Source organism: Mastigoproctus giganteus, chromosome 9 (genome assembly GCF_048544385.1).
Source record: "Mastigoproctus giganteus isolate SK-2022 chromosome 9, ASM4854438v1, whole genome shotgun sequence".
NCBI lineage: Eukaryota > Metazoa > Arthropoda > Arachnida > Uropygi > Thelyphonidae > Mastigoproctus > Mastigoproctus giganteus.
The window spans coordinates 85595019-85622164 of record NC_143583.1 but is presented as its reverse complement, the minus strand read 5'-3'; the positions used below and the strand labels follow the sequence as shown (position 1 = coordinate 85622164).

At 39.3% G+C, this 27146-nt stretch overlaps 1 protein-coding gene across 1 annotated transcript in view; it reads left to right on the top strand.

Moving 5' to 3' along the window:
• LOC150080515 (uncharacterized) overlaps positions 1 to 27146 on the top strand; it is a 398298-nt gene that overhangs the window by 47374 nt on the left and 323778 nt on the right. The window contains exon 3 of the mRNA XM_090381933.1: positions 21411 to 21485. Coding sequence (XP_090238059.1) covers positions 21411 to 21485 — 75 coding nt within the window. The remainder of the gene's footprint in view (positions 1 to 21410; positions 21486 to 27146) is intronic.

Here is a 27146-nt window from a genome sequence, read left to right as displayed (position 1 = left end):
ATAAGGCCTTGATTGAATTGAGCATGCTGAATTCTGATGGGATTTTTCCGCTTGCTCAGATTACAAACCTGAGGGGCATAAACTGAAATTGAAGAAAGACAGTTGTCAAGTGGATGTGCGGAAATTTGTTTTTAGCCAGCTGGGTCATTGATTGCTGGAATAAACTTCCATCTGTCGTTGTGGAAGTTAGCTTAAATAAATTCAAGGAAGAAGTGGACAGACTTTTGGAGCGAATGTATGAGTGAAATGGGAAAGGGTTTTTTTTGGCTGAAGCTATATAAGCTTCCTTTCTTGCTTCATAAAACTACTAATGCTAAAAGTTGCCAGTGACCATGAAGAATTTTTAAAATTTGTTGTTTTTCTTATTTAGGACTGGAGGACAAGTCAATTTGAATTCCATTGAATTCTGCAGGGATGCAGTTATGAATGAAGTAAGAAAGTCCATATGTATATATAAAGTGCTTTAGCATCACAACAAATTAGCACCAAATTTGTTCGCAGCTTGAGGCTCTAGCCCTAAATGTGCCTTAGAAAGTCCATATTAAATTAAATATAAGTCTAAAGGTAGTGAACCAGATAGAACTTGTAGGGCAGAGGTAGAGACAGTTCTACATGCCTCAGAGGCCTTAAAGGCCTCTGAACATTGTAGGAGGTACGTTGTACCATGTTGCCATCATTGAGTCCTGTAGATCTGCAATAGTTCATAGTGGATGATCCAAGTGCAGGAGCTGTCAATCCAAGTAATCCCAGAGATTTTCTATGGGATTCATATCTGGTGAATTTAATAGCTAAGTTAGCACTTGGAAGTCACTTTTGTGTCCAGCAAACTGCTCTCAAACAAACTGGCACCGCACATTATCCTGCTGGAACAAACCTGCCATCCGGGTAGACAGTCACCATGAAAGGGTGTTCCTTGTCAGCTGTAATGGATAGGTAGCGTTTAACAATCAGAGTATGGTCTAGGAGTATGAGGGCTCAGAGAGATTCCTAGGAAAATATTCTTTATGCCACTACCTGCTGTTTCTGTTGGATCAGGACATCAGAGTGATTCCTCTCTGCAGTTTGTCACCATACCCTTCATCTACAATTCACACAGCATAGCAGGAAACATGATTCATCAGAAAAGGCAACTTTCTTTCCATTCTTCAGTGTTCAATGACACCAGTCAGATGCAAACTTGAGGTGTTATTGGCATTGATTGACTGTAAGCATGAGTCACCTATTCTGGTAGCCCATATGGAGGAGGGTTTGTTGGATGGTGGTCTTGGAAATACTGCTGGTCATCTCCTGGTTAAAGCCCATGGCCATCCATTCTATGAATGTCCATCTGTTGGCTCACACAAGGCAGGCCCACCCATTTTCACCATGTGCATTGATGAGGCATAGTTGCCTGCTTTTGTTCCAGAAACTGCTGCTCTGTTCACTATCCTTCCATCCCTGGAATGCCTTAACTACAGCACTCTGCAAACAGCCCACAAGATTCACAGTTTCTGTAATGCTGCTACCTTTCAGCAGATAACCAACAGTCATCCCTTTTTGAAGTCTGCCAGATAATGTCCTCTGCCCATGTTGATCAAAAACTTTGTGTGGACTGCACGCCATGAACCTGCAGTATCACATTTACTGGTTCTCTCTGCAAACAGCCCACAAGATTCACAGTTTCTGTAATGCTGCTACCTTTCAGCAGATAACCAACAGTCATCCCTTTTTGAAGTCTGCCAGATAATGTCCTCTGCCCATGTTGATCAAAAACTTTGTGTGGACTGCACGCCATGAACCTGCAGTATCACATTTACTGGTTCTCACTGCAACATGTGTTCCACCAGTGGAGGGGTCGGAATAACCAATTGCTAAAACACAGTGGTGGTCATAATGTTCTGACCGGACAGTGTGTGTGTTTTATTTTGGCTGGTGCAGCAAAAACCTCTAGTTTCCTTGCACCTTATGGTTAATACTAATACCTTGAATGCAGCAGAATAATTACTACCATATAGTAAACCCTCAGAAATTCAGACTTTACTAATTCAAATCCTCTATAATTGGGATTGCCTTTGTTTTTTTTGTTATGTACAGGTAACTCTCCAATTTACAAATGTTCGATTTATGAACATTTGTGCCGACCGGGCTAGCCAGGTAGGTAAAGTGCCTGCCTGGCAACCCAAAGGTCGCGGGTTCGATTTCCGCCTTGGGCTTGGATCACAGTAAAATGTAAAAAAACTTTGGGAGGTGCATTATGGCCATAGAAGCTGATTACCCAACAACTAACAAGGAAAAAAAAAAAAAAATGAACATTTGCCATAACGAACATCACAATTCATTCAAAATTTCTTAAAGTTGCCAATAGATAGAGTTCCTTATAAAACGTAATGCCAAACATATAGTGAACATAATTGTAAGATTTAAATAAATAACCTTTTAAAAAATTTATTTATTACAATAATTATCAGAAAATTATTGTATGATAATTATACTGAACTGTTCTTGGTAAATAAAACTAAGGTATACAACATTTATAATGCATTGCAAAACATTGCTGGTGCCTTTTGGGGGGATGTGAAGTAAACAAACTTAAGTGGTGGTTGGAAAAACTTGTGTCCACAGTTCGTGAATAATTTAAGTGATTTTGTGGTCTGTGCTGTGAATCCACACCATACTGTAATGTATGGGCTTTGTAGTGATCTTTCATGCACAGCAGATGGACGAGAAGTTCTCCATATTTGGGAGTTTTGTGCATTTACAGCTCCATGAAGAGTGATATGTGCCTTATCAGACCACAAGATCATTCGAGCCCATGTATTGTCAAGTTCCATATGAGCCAGAAATCGTAGAGCAAAGTCTGTTTGTTGTTGCTGATCACAAGACCTTAGTTCTTGCGCTACGTGCATCTTGTGTGGGAACCTAGCGTAAAATTATTCTAAGCACTTTATGTACAGTAGACTAAGGAAGGTTCAAGTCTCTTGACACACCTCTGGCACTACTGACTGGTAGTGTTTCGCATTCTGACCATTGCAACCGCTGCTTCATCCACTACCTCCGTTCCGATATGTGGTCGTCCCCTGCCCGGAATTACACCTAACTCCCCGGTCGGTCGCTTCAAATTTCTTTATTAGTTTTTGAAGCCTCACTGATATCAAAGGTCCTTTATGTAAACCTTTAAGTTTCCAATATTCACGTAGTGCTGCATTAGTATTACTATTATTTTGTTAGAACGGTTTTACTAAAAGAGTATGTTCCTTTTTTTGTAAGAGCCATAATGGTTATTGACGGTGGTGTTGGCCTTTCTGCTTTTATCTAAGGAAGTCATTTGCATTAGTAACGTGTTTTGAAGTAAATGACAATGTTTACAGGTGCCTCCATAGCCAGGTGGGAAGGAGCAGCAGTGTGTAGCACACGCTCCTTGATTAGACCGGAGTTCGAGCCCATCACCACCAAATACGGAGGATGCGGAAAGGTCAGGGAATGACCACCGCATATGGCCTTAGTTGCTAATGCTCCTAAAAACCAAACAGCAACAACAACAATGTTTACATATGTACAGTGCTGTTTTTCCCCTGGTGGCATAAATTAACTAATTTTTTTCCTTCTACAAATCACTTCCCCATATCCTAAATGATATACCTACCGATTTTCACAGCGTTAACTCTAAGTGTCTTGACACTAGGGTCTCCTGAATAGGGAAACTTATTTTATAATCACCTGGTATATAGGTGACAATTCTTAAGAAGTCAATAAATGAGTGCTGTAAAAGTAAAAGAACATGAAATTAAGAATTGTTTGATTTTTGTCACAATGAATGGGCTCTGGGCAATTAGCAGCAATGCTTGATTTTTTATATAGCTTGGTGTGCAGTTTTACTTGGTTTATGCTTGTGTTGAGGATAGTTTATGTATGTGGAATAAATCTTTGATAAAATTTTCAGGTTTGTTCTGATTTACAGCTTAGCCAAAAGTAAATTTGCTTTTAGGCTTTGAATTACAGACTTTTGCTTTTCAGCCATTATTTACAAATTTTTGGAATGTTGAGGATTTCAAAATGTCGTTTTTCAACATTCTACAAATTATGTCACATTGAATGCACTCTTTTAAATATGGGTGGAAGAAAATGTATTAAAATAAAGATTATACAATTTATTAGAAGAGATGGAGAAACAATAGGGGTTCACATCTGGTGAGTATGGGCTTGGCACACCCAGGATCCTGAGCTGAATATCATCATTCTTCTCTTCCTTGGTGATTCCTTTCTACTTCTGACTCTCTTTCTCTCTCTCTCTCTCTCTCTCTCTCTCTCTCTCTCTCTCTCTCTCTCTCTCTCTCTCTCTCTCTCTCTCTCTCTCTCACTCACTCACTCACTCACTCACTCATAGTAATTCAGAAATTTTTTTTGGCTGGTGCAGCATAAGCCTCAGACTTACTTGCACCATATGGATGATAATAATAATAATAATAAATAAAAAAAGACTGCAAAAGTTGCTCCATTGGACTTACCTTCCCCAAGGGCAGAGTGATGGCTGAGGCAGACAGTGGCACCACCTGGTGTCACTAATGAGAACTAAAAAATCTACTGGACATAAGGGGCGCCTCCGTAGCCAGGTGGGAAGGAGCAGCAGTGCGTAGCACATGCTTCTTGATTAGACCGGGGTTCGAGCCCATCACCACCAAATACGGAGTATGCGGAAAGGTCAAGGAATGACCACCGCATATCCCGGAGCAATATGGCCTTAGTTGCTAATGCTCCTAAAAAAAAACCAAATAACAAATAACTGGACATAAGCCAATTCCTGCGATAACATCCATCTATGGAGGTGGACTTGTTTAGCTTTGACTTATGTCCAGTGGGTTTTTTTAGTTCTCGTGAGTAATTAATCATACTGCATCGAGTGTGGTGCAGGATAAACTCACTTGTGTTCAGGCCTTAGGCAGAGGGGTCGGCTCGAAAAGTTGGAGACAGTCTCCCGATCAAGACAGTGGAGCAGGTGGTGCTGTCCCCCATATGGCTACCATAAGAGAAGGGCAAGACCATCCAGCCCCACCAGCTGGAAGTGCTTCCTGCACAACTGTGCTAGTGACCACCCAGGAAGGAAGGAAGGAAGGAAGGAAGAAGACGCCAACGCATGAAGTGGAGCATCAAAATGAATATGTACATTGTGTGAGCATACCATGAAATAACCAGGCTAGAGACTGATATGACAATGTACAGGTCATGACTACATACCAAGTGGTTGGAACGATTCTCGGATATTCAGGTCATCGAACAGCAGAGGACCAAAGAAGGACCATCGTCACGAAGAACCTAATAGCTCCTGCCATCTTGTAAAAAATCAATCAGGATGTGAGCGATCAACTACAAAGAACAAAGAAGCAGAGGAGGAAGAGCAAGAAGAAATACAACCCAGAGTAGCTGAAGTGGAAAGAGAAAGTCATGATATCCAGAAGAGAAGACGGGTGGAAGAAGGCCCTAACAGAATTCGAAGGAATGGACCCCACAAGAACCCACATGATACCTAAGCACAGGCCAAATAAAATCCAGACCACCTCAGTCAGCAAATAATACCACATTACCTTGACAACAATGGTGCAATCCACACAGCTGTATACTGTGCTGCCATAGTAGCCACTAGGATTAATGGAAAAGAAACAAGAGACCAGCAGCAGAAGAACCAAAAACAGAAGGAACTGCCAGCTTGGGAAAGAAGACTTCAGCAAAAGATTGAAGAATTAAGAGTCAAGATAGGTCAGTTGACCCAGTACCAACAGGATAATAGAAGTAAGAAATTGATTAGAAAGGTGAAGAACATCCTCAAGAGAGAGACAGCAAACATGAGACCAGAAATCGGAGAATAGGAGAATACTTGAACACACTGAAGCAGAACTCCCTCCCACTCAGCAAGAGACTACGCCGATACAAAGAGAGCTCCCAGAGGAAAATAACAACTGAATCTTCGATGAGGACCAAAGAGCCTTCTACAGGAAACTGGAAGAAGATGGGGAAAACAGGAAATGGACCACCCGAGAAGAAGATGATGGAGGAATTCTGGGGAAATATCTGGAGCAGTGAAGTGAGACATAACAGCCGAGCCCCCTGGATAGAAGTAGAATGGAAGAAAACCAAGGATGTACAAGAGATGAGAGAGTGAGAGATTCGAGAAGAAGTAGTAAAACAGTCAATCGGGAACACCCACAACTGGCGAACCCCAGGAATTGATAACATCCACAACTACTGGTACAAGAAGCTCACTTGCACACACAAGCACCTAGCAGAGCAGTTCACTCAAATGATAAGGCACCCGGAGACAATCCCGAAGTTTCTCACTGAAGGAGTCGCATATCTGAAGCGTAAAGACAAAGATACAAGAAACCCGGTGAAATACAGGCCAATCACTTGCCTCCCAACGACGTACAAGATCTTGACCAGCTGCTTAACCAAGAAGATATCAGACCACTTGGAGAGTCAGAACATAATGGCCGAACAGCAGAAATGATGCAAGCGGAGGAGCAAAGGATGCAAGGAGCAGTTAACCATAGATGCCGCAGTTATGGAGCATGCCTACAAGAAGCACCGCAACCTATGCACGGCCTACACTATTACCTCAAGGCCTTCGATTCCGTATCTCATAGCTGGCTAATAGAGACCCCGAAGATCTACAAGGTCAATCCGATAGTGACAAACTTCCTAGGAGCAACAACGGTGAAACAGAGTACCACAATCAAGGTCGAGAATGTCACAACCAGACCAATCCCCATCAGAAGAGGAATCTTTCAGGGAGATGCTCTGATCCCACTGTGGTTCTGTCTATCATTCAACCCACTATCACCATGCTCAATGGCAGCAAGTATGGATATAACCTCAAAGAAGGAAGAAATTACCTGTACCCACATGATGTACATGGATGACATCATGCTCTATGCGGTAACCAAGAAGCAACTACTCCGGATCACCGAAGAATTCAGCAATGACATCAGGACAGAAATTGGTCTAGACAAATGCAAGACCCACACACACTGCCCCAGGGAAAATTAGTCGGTCAAAACTACCAGCTGCTGACTGGTAAAGAGATCGAAGCTGTGACAGAAGTTGAGACCTACAAATACCTAGGGATGAAGCAGGCTCAGCAGTTAGAGCATAAGGAAATCAAGAAGTGCCTGACCGAAAAATATCATCAGAGACTCAGAAGCCTGCTGAAAGCAAAATTGAATGGAGGGAAAACAGTTAAAGCCATAAACACCTGTGCAGCTCCAGTACTAACATACTCCTTTGGGGTCATAGATTGGACTAACACTGAGCTAGAGGATATCATGCAAAAGACAACAATAATGATGACCAAGAGCAACCAACACCACCTGAAATCAGCAATGAAGAGACTAACAATAGCTTGAAAAGAGGGAGGAAGGTGCCTGATAGAGCAACAGAAAACAGTGATAGTTAACCTGAAGGATTACTTCGATAACAACACCGCACCACTGCAGCAAGCCATAAGGAAGATAGATAAGTGGTATACCCCCACTCAACCTAAGTGAGGAGCCCCCTCCAGCCCAGAGGGCACAAGAAATGAAGCTAGAAAGATGGGCAAAGAAGACACTCCATGTCAGACACTACAATGACCTCCATCAAGATCACATCGATAACATTGCTTCCAATGTATGGCTCACAAGTGGGATGCTCTTCCCCGAGACAGAAGGACTCATGCTGGTCATCCACGACTAGGTAATCAACACCAGAAACTATAGAAAATACATCGCAAAGGAGCCCGGAATGTCAGGTGACACATGTTGTCCTCAGAAACGATCCAACACATCACCGAGGGATGCAAGGTGATCACGCAGACTGAGTACGCTCGTAGACCCAACTACGTAGCCAGGATAATACATTGGAAGCTAGCGAGGAAATACCAGTTGACCAAAGAAAGTGTGCCATACTACAAGTAAGAAAACCAGGCAGTACTACAGACCACAAGCTGTGCTGGGACTGCGCCATAATAACGGATAAGACCATCCCGCACAACAGACAAGACATAACCCTTGTGGACAAGATGGTAAATGTTACCTACCTGATTGACATAGCGGTGCCCAATGCTAGCAATGTCCAGAAAACCCATGAGGAAAAAATTAGAAACTACACGAACCTGAGACATGATGTCAAGGAGATGTGGTATATGCAAGAAGTAACGACCATCCCGATCATCATGTCAACCCCCCACATGGTGCCAAAGACCCTACATAGCAACTTAGCAGCAATAGGTTTCACAGAGAATACCTACAAGGAACTCCAGAGTGTTGCAATCCTGAACACCTGTAGGACAGTCAGAGTTCCACAACCAACAGTAACACCAGACATTACAATCACTCTGTGTACTTGTAAGCAGTACCCGTGACGGAGTGGAATCCCCCAATCAGGGAAAAATAATATAAGAGCAACAATAATAATAAGTGGGTACTTTTTTTTGCTGATGTTCTATAAACTTGCTTCCTGGCATTATTTTGCTGCTACTGATACTAATGTCAGAATTATTTTTTGATCCAGTTCCTTTGTGATGATCTTATACAGCAATACCTCGCTTATCACGGCTTCAAACAGCACGGGTTAGCATTAGCATTAGTAGAGGCATATGATGCAAGAGAGCAAGCTTATGCAGCATCAGCCAAAAACAAAAACTTCACCCCTCCATTTGTTCGAAATACCTGTCCAGCTGAGCCTTAAATTTATTTAGGCTATCAACTTCCACAACAAGGGATGGAAGTCTGTTCCACCAACCAACTACCCGCTGGCTAAAGGCAAATTTCTGCACATCTATCCTACATCTGTCTTTCCTCAATTTGAATTTATGCCCTCTCAGGTGATTATTCTGAGCAAGAGGCAGTATCCCATCAGCATTGAGCATGCTCAAACCATTCAAGGCTTTATATACCTCTATCAGATCACCTCGCTGGTGCCTAGTCTCCAGACACTGTAATTTGCAAAACTTAAGCCTTTCTTCATAAGAGCAACCCTTCGTTCCATTCACTAACCTTGTTGCCCTTCTCTGTACTCGTTCCAGCAGCTCTACATCCTTCTTGAAATGAGGCCTCCAGACCTGTATACAGTACTCAAGGTGTGGCCTGACCATTGCCTTATACAAGGGAATAATCACCTCCCTATCCCTGCTAGAAAAATTCCTATATATCATTGATAAGACACCATGAGCTACTCTTGCACCCGTCTGCACTGCTCAGAGAACTTCACATCTGCCTGCACAATTACCCCCAGATCCTTTTCATTCTCTACCACAGTCAGTGTAGTACCACAGAGTTGATACGTTGCTCTGGGGTTGCTGCTTCCCATATGTAGTACTTTACATTTGTCAATGTTAAACTTCATTTGCCACCTCTCAGCCCATCTGCTCAACCTTTCCAGATCCTGTTGCAGCAGCATAGCGTCAGTAGTGTCCTTAACAACCCTGCCAACCTTTGTATCATCTGCAAACTTGGACATTAAGCTTGATATGCCATCATCAATATTATTTATAAATACAGAAAACAATAATGGACCCAACACTGAACCCTGAGGGACTCCACTAATAACATTAGTCCACGATGAGCAGTGTCCATTAATTACCACTCTGTCTTCTGCCACTCAACCATCCCTTTACCCCTAGCAACATTTTGCCACCAATGCCACACTGCTCCAATTTGTGCAGCAGTCTTCCATGTGCAACAGTATCAAAAGCCTTTCTAAGATCCAAATATATAATATCAAAGTTATTCCCTGCATCCAATTCTTTTGTGACTACATCATAGTATCCAATCAAATTGGTCAGGCAAGACCTTCTCTTAACAAAACCATGCTGTGTCTGGGCTATAACTGAATTCTTTTCAAGATGATCCTGCAGTGCTTCTTTAACCAGTGCCTCCATTAATTTTCCTGGAACAGAAGTTAAACTCACAGGTCTATAATTACTTGTGTCAGCCTTTGATCCTCCTTTGTGAATTGGGGTCACATTTGCACATTTCCAGTCTATGGGTACCTCCCCTGAGTCCAAGGAAGCTCTCATAATTATGGCTAACAGATTGCTTACTTCCTTTGCTGCCTCCTTTAAAATAACTGGATAGATCCCATTCATGGGGGGCGCTGACTCTTTAAAAATTACAGCTGTGAGTTGCAGGCTCCGAAAAAACGATGTGTTTGCCTTTTTATTCACATAATTGTTATTTTATGTTGTACTTAATACATAGTCTTATAGATATAGTTACGCTGGTTATTTTTATTTTAATTTAGATAAAGATTTTTTGTAGATATACTTAATATACGTAAAACCGTTATTTCCTTCGAATCTTGCAGGCATTGTTTTTGTATATAGTGGTAGGGAATTCAAATTTTTAATTGAGGTAGCTAGGTAGCTCTAACGTATAATTATATAGAGTAATATGCTTCACTGTTTCTATTAGATAGTGTAGTATTGACATTTAATTAATTTAATTTATTGATTTTATTAATTTAAAGTATCATGCCCCAAACTAGAGCAGCAAAGCAAAGGGCACAAAGTGGCAGGAGTGCTATAACTCGGGGGAGAACTGAGGGTGCCGATTCTCCAATTCATCACAGCCTAAAAAAATGTGCAACTTGTGAAATGTTTGCCGAACTCTCTGGAACGGAACATGATATTGCCATGGGGAATGTCTTTGTGTGTGCGCGATGTAAGGAGTGTAAGGAAATCAGGCGACAACTCAGCGTTGTTATGGGCCTATATGAGAGTTTGAAGGACAGGGTGGATGCCCTCAAAAGATCTAAATTGAGGCGCCCATCAGGCTCTCAGCTGCCCAAATCAACGCCAGAGCTTGCACTTGGTCATCACGCAACACAGTGGCAACCCCAAGGCAGAATGCGCTGGTCCCACAGGAACTAGTAGTTGTTGGTGACTCTATTGTCAGGGAAACGGGGAACATGCTTTGTAAAAAGGATAGGTGGAACGGGACAAGGGTATGTCTGCCAGGGGCAAAGGTTGATGAGGTTGTAGAGCGGATATCATCTTTTAAGGGCACAAAAGGTGATATAGTTGTACACGTTGGCACTAATGATATTAAGAGTAGGAGACCGACAGAATTACTTAACAAGTACAGGTCACTGTTGAACAAAAGCCGAGAATTAGGGTTGAATTTGAAAGTGTCTGCAATTCTGCCCAGACACGATAGGAGGGAGTATATGATGAGAGCCTTGCCGATCAATTCGGCCCTGGAAAGATTGTGCAAGGCTCAAGGGATAGAATGTTTTTCAGCCTGGACTGTACTTGTTAACAGGAGAGACTGCTTCTACAGGGATGGGATACACTTAAATAGAAAGGGTGCAAGAATATTTGCTGATGCAGTGTTAGGTGGGTTGGAAAACTGATAGCTTGGGGGGATACAAGGACTAATAGTTTAACAGTAGCTGTAGGCAGAGGTGGAGGTGATTCTTGCACATAGGTGGGTATATGGGATGTGTTAGGGTAACTAGGAATAGGAATAGGAGCATGTATGCTTGCATGTATACCAATGCTAGAAGTATAGTAAATAAATTTGATGAATTTGAAGTGTTGGTCAAGACATCAAAGGCGGATATTGTTGGGATAGCAGAGACGTGGTGTCACACAGATATAAGGAATGCTGAACTGGAATTTGTGGAGTACAATGTGTACAGAAAGGATAGAAAGGGAGGAGGTGTTATGCTGTTAATTAAGAAAAACATAAAATCAAAAGAAGTGCATCCAGTTGATATAGATGAACAGTGCACTGTTGAGTCAGTTTGGTGTGATATAAGCACTGCGAAAGCAAAAATAGAGTAGGAGTCTGTTATAGGCCTAATGACTCGAATGAGTACAATGAACAATTGTACAGAGAAATAGAGTGGGCTAGCAAATCAGAATGTCTTATAATGGGGGATTTTAACTTCTCAGATATTGACTGGAACTTGTGGGTGGGTCACTCACACACTAGTCAGACTTTTGTGGATTTATTGGATGATTGTTTTCTGCAGCAGCATGTTCGAGAGGCAACCAGAGAAAGTAATACTCTTGATCTGGTTATCAGCAGTGATCATTCGTGTATTAAGAATTTGCAGATAAAGGAACCACTAGGTGGCAGTGATCACAGGGTACTGATGTGGGATTTACTTAAAGGTTTAATTACCATCAGGGGTAAAGGAAAGGGTTTTTGCTTCCGTAAAGGTGAGTACAGTGGTCTCCGACAGTTTTTAAATTCTGTATAGTGGGATCAACTGACGATGTTACCAACAGTAAATTCTAAGTGGGAAGCATTCAATTAATCGTGGATGCTACTAAAAGTTTCATACCTATTAAGAAATATTGTTCAAGGATTAGGCCTAAATGGTTATCCAATGAACTAATGAGACTCGTAACAGGGAAGAAAAATGCATGGGATGCATATAAATTATCAAGCGACTCAGTGGCCTATGGCAGATATAAGCTAGTTTGTAATCAGGTCACAAAGGAGGTTAGGCAGGCGAAGGCAGATTACAAGAAATCCTTGGCAAAAGATGCTAAGATAAACAGCAAGGATTTCTTTACTTATTTAAACTCTAAAAGGAAGGGGATGAATCTGATTGGTCCACTTGACATCGATGGTTCGACTGTAGATGATCCTGCTCAGATAGCAAACAAACTGAATGAGTATTTTGCATCTACATTCACACATGAGGAATTATTAAGGTTTGAAAATGGCAGAAGGTTATTAAATTGTAGCAGGATACTTAATGATTTTGTAATAACTGAGAGAGCAAAGTGGAGGAGAAATTGTTGAAGTTAAACATAAGAAAAGCACCTGGGGTGGATGGGATCTATCCATTTATATTAAAGGAGGCGGCAAAGCAACTAAGCAAACCCTTAGCCATAATTATGAGAGCATCCTTGGACTCAGGGGAGGTTCCCACGGACTGGAGATGTGCAAATGTATCCCCAATTCACAAAGGGGGATCGAAGAGTGACACGAGTAATTACAGACCGACCAGTTAGTTTAACTTCTGTTCCGGGTAAAATAATGGAGTCACTGATTAAAGATGCATTGCAGGATCATCTACACAAGACTGCAGCAATAATTCAGACACAGCGTGGGTTTGTTAAGGGAAAGAGTTGTCTTACAAATTTGATAGGATATTATGATGTGGTTACAAAGGAACTGGATGCAAAAAATAATTTTGATATCATATATTTGGATTTCAGGAAAGCTTTTGACACTGTTGCGCAGGGAAGACTATTGTACAAATTGGAGCAGAATGGTATTAAGGGTAAGTTGCTACAATGGATAAAAGGATGGTTAAGTGGGAGAAGACAGAGGGTGGTAATCAATGGGTGCTGCTCTTCGTGGACTAATGTTATTAGGGAGTCCCACAGGGTTCAGTGTTAGGTCCACTGTTGTTTTGTGTATTTATCAATGATATTGATGAAGGTATATCAGGCTTAATGTCGAAGTTTGCAGATGATACAAAGGTTGGCAGGGTTGTTAATGACAGTAATGGCAGTGTGCTACTGCAACAGGACCTAGATAATTTGGGCAGATGGGCTAAGAAGCGGCAACTGAAGTTTCACCTTGACAAATGCAAAGTACTTCATATGGGTAGAAGCAACCCCAGAGATACGTACCAACTGTGTGGTACTACACTTAAGGTGGTAGAAAATGAAAAAAAACCTCGGAGTAATTGTGCAGTCAGATATGAAGTTTTCTGAGCAATGCAGACAGGCTGCCAGGGCAGGTCATGGGATTTTGTCAGTGATATATAGGAATTTTGCTAGCAGGGAGAAGGAGGTGATTGTTCCTCTGTATAAGGCAATGGTCAGGCCACGCCTTGAGTACTGCGTACAGGTCTGGAGGCTTCATTTTAGGAAGGATGTAGATTTAATTGAGCGTGTACAGAGAAGGGCAACAAGATTGGTGAGGGGGAATGAAGGGATCCTCTTAGGCTTAAGTTCTGCAAATTGCAGTGGCTGGAGATTAGGCACCTGCGCGGTGATCTGATTGAGGTGTATAAGGCCTTGAATGGGTTGAGCACGCTGAATTTTGATGGGATCCTTCTACTTGTTCAGATTACGAACCTAAGGGGGCATAAATTCAAATTAAGAAAGGACAGATGTAGAATAGATGTGGAGAAATTTGCCTTTAGCCAGCGGGTGGTTAACAGCTGAAACAAACTTCCATCCGTCGTCGTGGAAGTTGATAGGGTGAATAAATTTAAGGAGGAACTGGACAGGCATTTGGAGGGAATGGTGAAATTTTTTTTTTTTTTTTTTGGCTGATGCTGCATAAGCTCATACACTTGCTTTCTTGCATCACATGCCACTACTACTGCTACTACCACTATCCCAGGTGCCTTTCTTGTATTTATCTTCAACAATTTCTCCTCCACTTTACTCTCAATTATTACAAGATCATCTAGCTCACTGCCAGTGTTTACTTCATCTATGGCATTCCTCTTCCTGAATTCCTTCCTTCATCTATGGCATTCCTCTTCCCTCATGTGTGAATGTAGATGCAAAATATTGATTTAGTTTGTTAGCTACCTGAGCAGGATCATGAACAGTTGTACCATCGATATCAAGTGGACCAATCTGATTCATCCCCTTCCTTCTAGAGTTTACATAAGTAAAGAACTCCTTGCTGTTTTTCTTTGCATCCCTTGCCAAGGATTTCTCGTAATCTGCCTTCGCCTGCCTAACCTCCTTTGTAACTTGGTTACAGATCAACTTATATCTATCATAGGCTTCTGTGTCACATGTTAATTTATATGTATCCCATGCATTTTTCTTCTCTGCCATATGTCTCATTAGTTCATCTGACATCCATTTAGGCCTGAACCTTGAACAATATTTCTTAGTTGGTATGTAAAGCCTAGTAGCTTCCAAGATAAGTTCTTTGAATGCTTCCCATTTTGAGTTTGCTGTTGGTAACATCATCAGTTTGGTCCCACTGTATAGAATTTAAATACTGTCTCAGACCATCTTAGTCGCCTTTACGAAAGCAATAACCCTTCCCTTTACCCCTGATGGTAGTTACCTCCTTGAGTAAATCCCACTTCAGCACACTGTTATCACTGCCACCTAGTGGGTCCTGTATCTGCAGATTCTTAATGCATGAAGAATCACTACTGATAATCAAATCAGGAGTATTACTCCCTCTAGTTGCCTTCCGAACATGCTGATTTAGAAAACAATCATCCAATAAATCCACAAAAGCCTTGCTAGTGTGTGTGAGTGACCAACCCACAAATTCCAGTCAATATCTGGGAAATTAAAATCCCCCATTATAAGACTCTGATTTACTGGCCCACTCTATTTCCCTGTACAGTTTCTTATTATACTCATCAGAGTCATTAGGCCTATAGCACACTCCTACTCTCAATTTTGATCTCCCAATGCTTATGTCACACCAAACTGACTTGACACTGCACTGTCCAGCGATGTCGACTGGCTTCACTTCCTTGGATTTGATGTGTTTCTTAACTAATAGCATAACCCCTCCTCCCTTCCTATCCTGTCTATCCTTTCTGTAGACGTTGTACTCCCCAAATTCCAGTTCTGCATTACTTATGATCTGTGTGACACCACGTCTCTGATATCCCAACAATATCCGCCTTTGATGCTTTGAGCAATACCTCAAATTCATCAAATTTATTTACCATGCTCCTATCATTGGTGTACACGCAAGTATACATGCACCTGTTCTTTTTCTTAGCTACCCTAACACAACCTATGTGTTTACTTGTACCGCAATGACTCCCAGCAGTCTTTGAAATATCCTGCATCTTATTTTCCAAGCTGCTGCTCATTCCAATAGAAGCAGTGCAAGAATCACTTTCACCTCTGCCAGTGGCTACTGTTAATCTATTAGTCCTTGTATCCTCCCAATCTAGCAGTTTTCCGACCCAACTCACACTGCCTCGATGGCATCAGCAAACATTCTTGTACCCTTTCTATTTAAGTGATCCCATCCCTGTAGAAGCAGTCTCTCCTGTTAACGAGCATAGACCAGGCTGAAAAAAAATTCTACCCCTTGAGCCTTGCACAGTCAAGTGCAAGGCTCAAGGGGTAGAATTTGTGCCCTTAAAAGATGATATCTGCTCTACAACGTCATCAACCTTTGCCCCTGGCAGACATCATGTCAACCCCCTATATGGTGCCAAAGACCTTACATAGCAACTTAGCAGCAATAGGTTTCCCAGAGAATACCTACAAGGAACTCCAGAAAGTTGCAATCCTGAACACCTGTAGGATAGTCAGAGTTCCACAACCAACATTAACACCAGACATTACAACCACCCTGTGTACTTGGTAGCAGTACCCGTGACGGAGTGGAATCCCCCAATCAGGGAGAAATAATATAAGAGCAACAATAATAATAAGTGGGTACTTTTTTTTTGCTGATGTTCTATAAACTTGCTTCCTGGCATTATTTTGCTACTACTGATACTAATGTCAGAATTATTTTTTGATCCAGTTCCTTTGTGATGATCTTATACAGCAATACCTCGCTTATCATGGCTTCAAACAGCACGGGTTTCACTATAACACGGTTTTAAATTAAGTTTAAGTTCAAACATTTACTGTACATATTAAAACTCATTCAATAGCCTAGACACTTTACATATATGTTGCGTTGTTGTAGCCCAGGTATGCATACATATATGCTGCGTTGCCAACTCTGTTGTCTCACGTGCACATGTGGCAATAGCTCCCATCAGGCAGTCAGCCGCAGCATGCAAGAGTTTTCAGTATTCTTAATTCTATCCTGATGAGACAATATGATAGCTTTTCATAACTTCATTTCAATATTTATTTTTACCCTTTTAAATACGATCGAAAATATATTTGCATATTGGCTAGAAATCACTGCTAACAACATGCATTCTGCTTGGCAGCATGTTTTGCCCCATTTGGCAAAGGCGCCTCCGTAGCCAGGTGGGAAGGAGCAGCAGTGCGTAGCACATGCTTCTTGATTAGACCGGGGTTCGAGCCCGTCACCACCAAATACGGAGGATGCGGAAAGGTCAGGGAATGACCACCACATATCCCGGAGCAATATGGCCTTAGTTGCTAATGCTCCTAAAAACCAAATAACAAAAATAACCCATTTGGCAAATGATTTCACTATTTCACTGGATTTGAATCGCAAATTCAGACAATTACCGAAGACACTGTGAAGATCAGTAAAGACTTGGGATTCAAAACTTTGGACACCGCCAATTTACGTAACTGCATTGACTCACATGCAAATGACCTAGATGATTCAACTCTCCTTGAAATTGATAAGTAAACTGAATATGAAGAAAAGGAAAACAATTCTGAAGTGGCACCAAAAGAATTTTCAACAGAAGAATTGGAGAAAGTTTTTTTGGTGATTGACATGGCCTGTGACGCGATTATGAATGGAGATCCAGATGTTGAACACAGCTTCAAGATACAGAAAATTTTACAAGATGGGATTCAATGCTACAAAGTCTTGTGCGCCGAGAAAAAGAAGAGACAGCTTCAGACTTTTTTTTATTGAAATACCTAAATAAACAATAAAACTTTTTTCTCATCTCTCACGATGTTTCCTTTTCATTAATACAATTTTTGTAATATTTTTTAATTCAAATCCTTTTAATTGGCTATCAAGTGCAAATTGTTTATAGATTTATTATAATTTGTTTATAGACTATTTATCTGGTATGCATTCAATTAAAACCCATTATAATTACACCTCAATCGGCATGGTTTCACATTACACGGAACAGTTTTTGTACCAATTATCAGTGCTATCCGGGGTATTGCTGGTAGGTAATCAAATTGGTCAAAAGTGATCATTTTAGAAATCTGCATTGTGATTGCCTTATACTTCCACTGTGATCAAGACGATCTTGCATTACTTATAACTGTTAACATCATGTTTTCCCTGGCTTAGATTCCAGTCTTACAAGTCTGTAGGTCACCTCACCCTTTGAACTATCCTTGTGGATGGAAAGATATTTGCACATCTGCAATCTGTTCAGATGTCCCCTGAATCTACAGATTGTCCTAGTATTATAGCTAAAGGTGTGACCACCTGTTTAGCTGTTTATTTTAATATAATTGGGTTGATTCTGTCAGCTTGAGCTACATTGATTACTTTTAGATGCACCAGTTTCTCTTCTGGCTTAGTTTGAAGTATCATAAAATTGTTTAAATTGAAATCAGCTTTAAGTAGACATCTGCCATTCCCCTATTTAAAAACTTGTTTATGTGTGAATGTAGATGCAAAGTATAGTTTCAGTTTACCAGCACCTGCACGGGCTCATCAGTAGTTATGTTATTCAAGTGGGTGGACTCGTGATTCATCATGATTCAACCCTTCATGCTAATAAGCAAATAATACCTTGCTACTTTTCTTTGCACTATTTGATGAAGATTTCTTATAACCTTCCGTGGAATGTCTAAAGTGGATAAATTGTATACTACTCATGTCTAACCCCATGAGTTAAACATGGGTGGTATACAATCCAATCCCTTGATTGCAGACTAATTTGCACTTACCATAAGATTCTGTATCCACTGACAATTTATTTTCATTCATTCTATACAGTTTAAAATTTTTCTTCTCGTCCACAAAGTTTCCAGAATGGCTGTACAGTGCTGCTGTTAATAAATGCGGATGCAGTTTGATTTGTCGTCACAGTAAAAGTTCCAGCCAGCATAGAAGTTTTGTTAATTATTCAGTATAGGTTTCATTACTGTGTGTGTGTGTGTGTGTGTGTGCATTCAAACACACAGAGAGCAGTTGCTGAGTTTGAAAAGTGTCAGACTGGGACATTGTCAAATTTTCTGCCAGTGCTTATGGAAATTTGTTTCTGAAACACTGGAAGGTGCTTCCAGCTTATGGAGTTTTCTATATCTTGTATTACTGTGTTTTGAATGGTATTGTAAGTGAAGAGAAAGTTTAACTTGCAGGAGTTAAAGAGAAAGTTTAAAAGAACGTTATTAACACATGCATCAGAACTTTTGTGTGACTGATGATAAATTTCCAGAAGCTTTAAACACTTCATATGGAAGTTGCCATGGAATTTTAAGTTATGATTTGAACACATTGCTGTGATGTAAACACCATGTTTACATCACAGCAATGGGAGACTCCCCAGAAACTGTTGAACAATGGAGTGTCATCATATGTTGTTGTTATTTGGTTTTTAGGAGCATTAGCAACTAAGGCCATATTGCTCTGGGGATATGCAGTGGTCATTCCCTGACCTTTCCGCATCCTCTGTATTTGGTGGTCACGGGCTTGAACCCTGGTCTAATCAAGAAGCATGTGCTACACACTGCTGCTCCTGCCCACCTGGTTACAGAGGCACAGGAGTGTCATCAGATGTATTTATGACATCACAACAAAATGTCATCTGCTCACTGTGTTAATAAGCATCATATATTAAACATGGTGTTTTCTCTGCAGCTCACAAACATAGCATGAATCATTGACTTGGAAATCATCATATTTGCTATGAATAAAAGAATTTTACCAAGATGGGTTGAAATAGAAAGTGATGTTAAGAAGCTTTTCTTAACCATCATGGTATTGTGCATGAATGCATTCCTCATAGTCTCACTCTTCACAAGGAAAGATACATACTGGTGTTGTGTTGGCTGCAAGAAACAATTTTTCAAAAGTGTCCAGAATGGTAGGCAGCAAAAGATCGAAAATGGTTCTGACCCACACTGCTCATTTCTTGTGTAGCACAAGCATGATTAACACAATGCTGTTATGTTACTAATTGCCCCTCCCCTCTTATTCACCTGATCTTGCATCTAATATTTTTTTCCTTTTCCCAAAATGAAGGTGCTTACAAGGCCATTGCTTCTATAGCTATATGGAAGCAGTGACCTTGGTTTTACCTTATCCAGCTTTTAGGTTTGAGTAAAGGCTATTATTCTTATAATACTCTTACGGTTTGGAATTTAAGTACATAAGAATGTTATCCAGTTTGAAATTTTGAAAGATAGGTCACACAGCTGCTTTTATCATGTCTTGTAGTGCCATGATGATATCCCAAGAAACAGGATATCACATATGACACTCATTAAATTATTATTATTATTAATTTGGTAGAAACATTCTGGAATGCCATTTTAGCGTTTCCACCCAAAGGTGAATCTGTGTTAAAAGTTTTGTTAATATTAATTTCCAAAAGTTGGCAGGTATGCAGTATTCTTGCTTATACTTGTCATTCAATTACTTGTCATGTCGGAGATAACTTTAATTTGTGCATATTTTTAATTGTTTCCAGGACTTCATAGTTAGCACAGTAGTTATAATCACTGTCTTTCCACACTGTGTACAAAGATTTGGGTTCAAATCCCATTGAGAATCTAAAAAATTTGTTGTGGTGATATGTTAAGGTGTAGGTTGCAAGCTTCTGCCAGACAGGGAATTGAGTTTTTCTTTAGACTTCTGTTCAGTATAGTGGTTTAGTTACTTGGTCCTTGCTTGGGAAGGTTTTAGGTCAATACATGTCATAGACCAAAGGAATTTTTAACTACTTTTTCACTTGAATTTGAGTTAGTCCATTGACGACGAGCAGTGATGTAGAATTTTTCCCTATGAGTTATTAGTGATTTTGTGCCCTACTCTATTATGCATATTATCACACACACACACACACACACACACACACACACGGGAAAATTAGCCTTTAACACAAATAACTACAGACCTATACATATTATTATTATTATTAGCCATAAGATGCAAGGAAGCCTGAGGCTTATGCTGCACTAGCCAAAAAACAAAAAAAAATCCCGTGTTACCCTGAGAGAGAGAGAGAGAGAGAGAGAGAGAGAGAGAGAGAGAGAGAGAGAGAGAGAGAGAGAGAGAGAGAGAGAGAGTCAGTAGTAAAAGGGAATCACCAAGAAAGCAAGAAAGAAGAATGATGATATCCAGCTCAGGACCCTGGGTTTGCCAAGCCCATAATATATGGCATGGAAGGTACTAGGAAACTACCATATTAATTGAGTAATAGGCTGTATAATTCCTCTATAGTTAAAGAACAGTTTTTGAGTAGAACACTCATAAGTAGAAGATATGAGGATTATAAATGACTGTTAATACCATATTCTTATCTGATATATAGCAAGGAGTGTGTGCTATTCACATAATCAATTTTACCAGGTTTTTTAAAAAAAATCTTAGTTTTTAAAATGGTGGTTAAAAGATACTACATTCATTATGCATTTCTTGATTACACAAGGGCATTATGTGAAGCACAGTTGGATTATGTCTGTCGCTGGTTTGCAGTTTTCTGATACATGTTGAAATTTCCAATCTCAGAGAATTATGTAGTGAATGAATTCATGATTTTATTTTATGAATTTGAATTATAATTTGACATTGAAATGGACATTTCTGCAAAATTGAATCTTACTCAAATTAATCTTATTTTTACTTTAGTTGGTCGTATAGTCTTTGAACTTTATGCAGATATCTGTCCATTAACATGTGAAAATTTCAGAGCACTATGTACTGGTGAGTTGTTTTTCATTCATTTTTTAATAAAATAACCGAGTCTAGAAAAATTATATTGTATGTAGTTATTTATTTAAATGTCATATGTGTGTGTGTGTGTGTGTGTGTGTGTGTGTGTGTGTGTGTGTGTGTGTGTGTGTGTGTGTGTGTGTGTGTGTGTGTGTGTGTGTGTGTGTGTGTGGTAAACTCTCATTGTGATGAACCTTGAGGGATCTCAGGCTTTGGTTTGTAAGCTGATTGGGTCTTATAAGGAAAAATTGTTAAATCAGCACAAGGAGATTATTTATTGATAGATTTAATAATATAACAAGGTAAAATGTTGAGTGGTGATAATATATGAGGCAAATGTCTCTGGTGCAACTTTGGTGGGGGTGCATTTTTCATGAAAAAAAAAGGATCCAAAGTGGATGGGTGTCAAAATACCTGCATTGTGTATTTTAGCAGCTTTGCTTACAGTAGATTATGTTGTAAATGTTAGCAGAATTTTGTATTAATTGATTATAATTTTTATTTTAATTTGCTAGAAATATAATGAAACCACAAAGTGAGCCTAGCCTTGTATAACGTAACTATGGTATGGCATTGGCAAGCACATCTTTGGATTGTTTAACAGAAAAGCATAACTGTAAGCTGAAATTACAGCTTATATTGGATCAGTTCCTTATATATAGAAAGTTGATGTTAATATAACTTATTTCTGCATATGCTGTATTTATAGTAGTAATAACAATAATAAAAAATGAAAGTTGCCAAAACATAAAAAACCTGAAAAAAACATATTTTGTAGGCTGTCCTTATTTTGCAGTTTTACTGAAATATTAATACAGTAACATGTATCTTAACTATGAACAAGACTGGAGTTAATTGTTTACACATGAAAGGGGTCGCTATAAACTGTTTAGGGGTCAAATACAGATATGCTTCATAATGTAATATAATGCATTGTAATATAATGTGGTTAAAATATAGAATTGGGTTCACACGTGAGACTTAGTAAACAGTTAACACTATTTCAAGAATACAAAACCACTGCTTTACAATATTCACTGCCTGAATGCAAATTTGCATCAAAATAAACTCAAAATAAATAAATTAGTAAACAGTTAACACTATTTCAAGAATACAAAACCACTGCTTTACAATATTCACTGCCTGAATGCAAATTTGCATCAAAATAAACTCAAAATAAATTTACCTCAATGCAAATATGCATTCATTGAATTGCAGTCAATAAATGCACACTTTAAAAGGACAAGCACACGAAATGACCAACTGAATGATATCAGCACACTGATTGAACCATGGGCTATTGCATTTTGGCTTGAATTTTACTTAGTGCCAATCTTACTGTCTAGAGAGCACTGTAAAAGCTGTATACTTGGTTCACAGTTTCATATACTTTTTGTTTATGTTGAAGTTATTTTATCCATTTTAGTATTTTTTATGTTTATGTTGAAGTTATTTTATCTGGTTTAGTATTTTACCTAAGAAGAAAAGATAAAATTTTTTAAAGATTATGCTTACTGAATTTTAATTCTATAGCTTGTGAAAAACAAAATGTTATCCTTAGTGTGCAATTACTGATAAAAATTTGTGTAAAAAGTGTTTTCCTATAAAATTTACACTTAAGGGTTTTTACAGTGGATTTACAGCCTAGGACATCAGGCCTGAAAAGGAACAGGGATAGATAGTATATTGAAGCTGAAGATATTGAATTAGCCCTTTATATGTTATTTGATACTGAAATATAATTCTATTCAGTTGATGCAAATTCTGAATATCATTCAAATGCATCTGTTGACACTACAGACAACAGTTGCTGGCTTTATTTGGAGTGATGATTCTTCACAGATGAACTCCATTTACCACTGCCTACTTGTTCCAGTGCCCCAGAGAAGTGTCCCACAGAAATGTCCCAAGGCACAAATAAAGGACCCTTGCAAATATAAGTGCCAGTGAATGTGTTAAGCTAAATGGAACCAAATTTATCAAGCAGATGAATATAGTGGAGGTGTACTTAAATAATAATTATAAACCAATTTGTTCTGGAAGTAAGACCAAAGTTCAAGGAAAATGTAGCAATAGTGCTATTGAATTTTGAAATTGGTTGGTTGAAAGAAAATTTAACTGGCTGTGATTATCCAGTAGAATTATGTGGGCAGAATTTAAGATGGAAAGTTGGGTGGTGAAGTCTGTATTTACAGCTCATTGAATGATTTAAAATTTTTGAAATATAGTTTCATAATGAGTTAGAAAGAGAAATAGAAGCCAATTGCTTTCTTTCAACTCCCTCCAAATTTACCTAAAATATTGTATTTACAGTGATATTTTAGGAACCCACAAAGAAAAGGGTAAATTTTACGACTGTGATTGTTAGGTTTACCTTTCTCTCTGAAATGTAAGAGGCTATTAGAAATTTTTGCAAGTCACACACTCTTAATTACAAAGGAAATTATACTATTGGAAACACAGACAACATTTCAGTATAATAATAGTTTTAGTATTACTAGTGGCAAATAATGCAAGAAAGCAAGCTTATGAAGCATGAGCCAAAAAAAAAAAAAAAAAAAAAACATTCTCACTTCACCTGTCCATCCCCTCCAATAGTTTGTCAAGTTCTTTCTTGAATTTATTCAAACTACCCACTTCCACAACAAAAACAGACGGAATTTTGTTCCAACAGTGATCACCTGCTGGCTGAAGGTAAACTTCTGCACATCTATCCCGAAATTGTCCTTCTTCAGTTTGAATTTATGCCCCATGATGATGTTTTTAGTCTGAGCAAGTGAAAGAATGCCATCAGTATAGAGTGTACTCAATCCATTCAAAGCCTTAAACAATTTAATCAACTCACATTACTGGTGTCTAGTCTCCAGATGCTGCAATTTGTAGGACTGAAGCCTTTCTTGATAAGGCCACCCTTTTGTTTCCCTTACCAATCTTGTTTCTCCCCCTCCGCGCCTGTTCCAGCAGATCTACATCCTTCCTAAAATGAGGTCTCCAGATCTATATGCAGTACTCTGTTCCAGCAGATCTACATCCTTCCTAAAATGAGGCCTCCAGACCTATATGCAGTACTCAAGGCAGTAGTTGGGCTCAGCAGCCTAACTATTGCCTTATACAATGGGATAATCACCTCCTTATCCCATCTAGCAAAATTCTTGTATATATTTGACAAAATTTCATGAGCTAGCTGTCTGCACTGCTCAGAGACCTTCACATCTGACTGTGCAGTTACTCCAAGGTCATTTTCATTTTCCACTAACCTGAGTGTAGTATCACACAGTTGGTATGTTTATCTGGGACTACTACTATCCTTATGTGGTACCTTGCATTTGCCAGTGTTAAACTTCAACTGCCATATCTCAGCCCGTCTGTAATTTTTGTAGATCTTGTTGCAGTAGCTTACTTGATTACTGCCATTAATTATCCTGTCAACCTTTGCATTATATGCAAACTTATACATTAAGCTTGATGTACCTTCATCAGTATCATTAATTAATATTGAAAACAACAATGGATGCAGCACTGAACTTAGGGATGTTTTCCCTAGTAACATTTACCCACGAAGAGCAGCGTCCATTAATGCCCACTCTCTGTCTTCTCCCATTCAACCATCCCTTCTCCCATTCAACCATCCCTTTATAATTCTGCAATGCCCCAATTTGTACAGCAGTCTTATATGTGCAACAGTATCAAAAGCTTTCTTGAAATCCAAGTGTATGATATCAGAATTATTTTTTTGCATCCAATTCCTTTCTTACTCCATTATAACATACAATTAGTTTGTTGAGACAAAACTATCCCTTAATAAATGCATCATGGGGCCTTATCAGTTATATACAGGAATTTTTCTAGTAGGGAGGAGGTGATTATTTCTTTGTCTAAGGCAGTGGTCAGACTATGCCTTGAGTACTGCGTACAAGTGCTCACATCTGGTGAGTAGCTTCCAAAATGAATTCCTTGAATGCTTCCCATTTTGAATTTGCTGTTGGTAACATCATCAGTTGGTCCCACCGTATAGAATTTAAATACTGTCTCAGACCATCGTAGTCACCTTTACGAAAGCAAAAACTCTTCCCTTTACCCTTGATGGTAGGAGGAGTTAACAGTAGCTAGCGGTTAATAATAGTTAAAATATTAACTATTGTTATTGGAAGAGTTAGTAGTAATAGTAATCATTAACTGTTATTACTACTAACAACTCTTCCGGTGTTGGACTGCTTATTCCAAAGTTGGAGTAAGAAGTCAAAGAACTTTGTTGCTGCTGTGGCATTGTCATCACCTTCAGGATAAAGGGTAGGATTAGTTAATGGCATTCGACCTACCAGCAGTGCCATCCACTGGCAAGTAGCGGGCTCACGCCCACTACTTTCTCTAGCGAATCAACTTTAGTGACTGTATTAGTCATTTAGGAAGTGACGTAATTTCCATCAATTCTGTTTTCAGATTTTAGCTAAAGATGTTTTCCCATAAAACATCTTTCGTGCATAAAGGGTACACATGCTGCTTTTTTCTTTTTTTTTTTTAGGTGTGGTTTCTATACTTGAATGCAGTATTACAGTGTGGTATTACAATTTCCTTATACAAAATGTGGCTGTGAATTAACAAGACTGTGCGCACAGCCACTACGTACCAAGTGCCATTTGTGAAATAAAAACACAGCAGTTGACCTTGAACCTTTCCCTCATTGTCTGCCAAGTCATGTTCCAACACCCTCATTCACTTTGCAGAGACAGGTTTTTATTACCATGTTTTTGCAGTTTGCTGGAAATATAACAAACAAAAGAATTGAAAAACAAATCAACCTCAAATTTTTAACAAAAATAAAGAAAACCCCATCTGAAAGTTCTGAGTTATGTCAAGTTTATGGGGAAGATATGGTGTCAAGAGCTTGCATGGTTGAATGTCATAAAAGGTTTTTAGAAGGAAGAGAGAATGTGGAATACAATGAATGACCAGGCCATCCAGTATCCATGAAAACTGATGAAAATGTGGATTAGGTAAGAACATTGATTAAAAATGATGATCATTTAAGCATTAGAATGGTTACATGAGAACTTAATATGGACAAAGAAACATTTAGGCAGGAGAAAAGTGTGTGTCATGATTATACCAAAATTTTTGAATGAAGGTCAAAGAATGAGAAGACACCAAGTTTGTGAAGATGTTTTGAAAGAAAGTGAAGAAGGTCCAGACTTTCTGAGTACTGTAATTACTTGCGATGAACCCCAGAACTGAAAGACAATCAATGCAATGGAAGGCAAAAAAATCCTCCAGACCAAAAAAAGCAATCAAACGTACTACATTGAAGTTCTAACAAAGCTGCATGAAAAAAAATTCGAAGGAAGAGACCTGAATTGTGGAAGAATGGTTGGACGCTCCATGAGGACAATTCCCCAGCACACAATTCACTAACTGTTCACCAGACCTAGACCCTTGTGAATTTTTCTCTTATCTAAACTGAAAAGTGTAGTTGAGGAATCCATTTTCAGTCCATTGAAGACATTCATAAAAAAACCAACCAAAGTGTTACAAGGGCTTACAGAAGATGACTTCCAGAAATGTTTCTGTCCTTGGAAGAAACATGGTACAGTGTGTGCAAGCCCAAGGTAATTATTTTGAATGGGATAATTTGTAAGGTACCGAATATTTCATTAT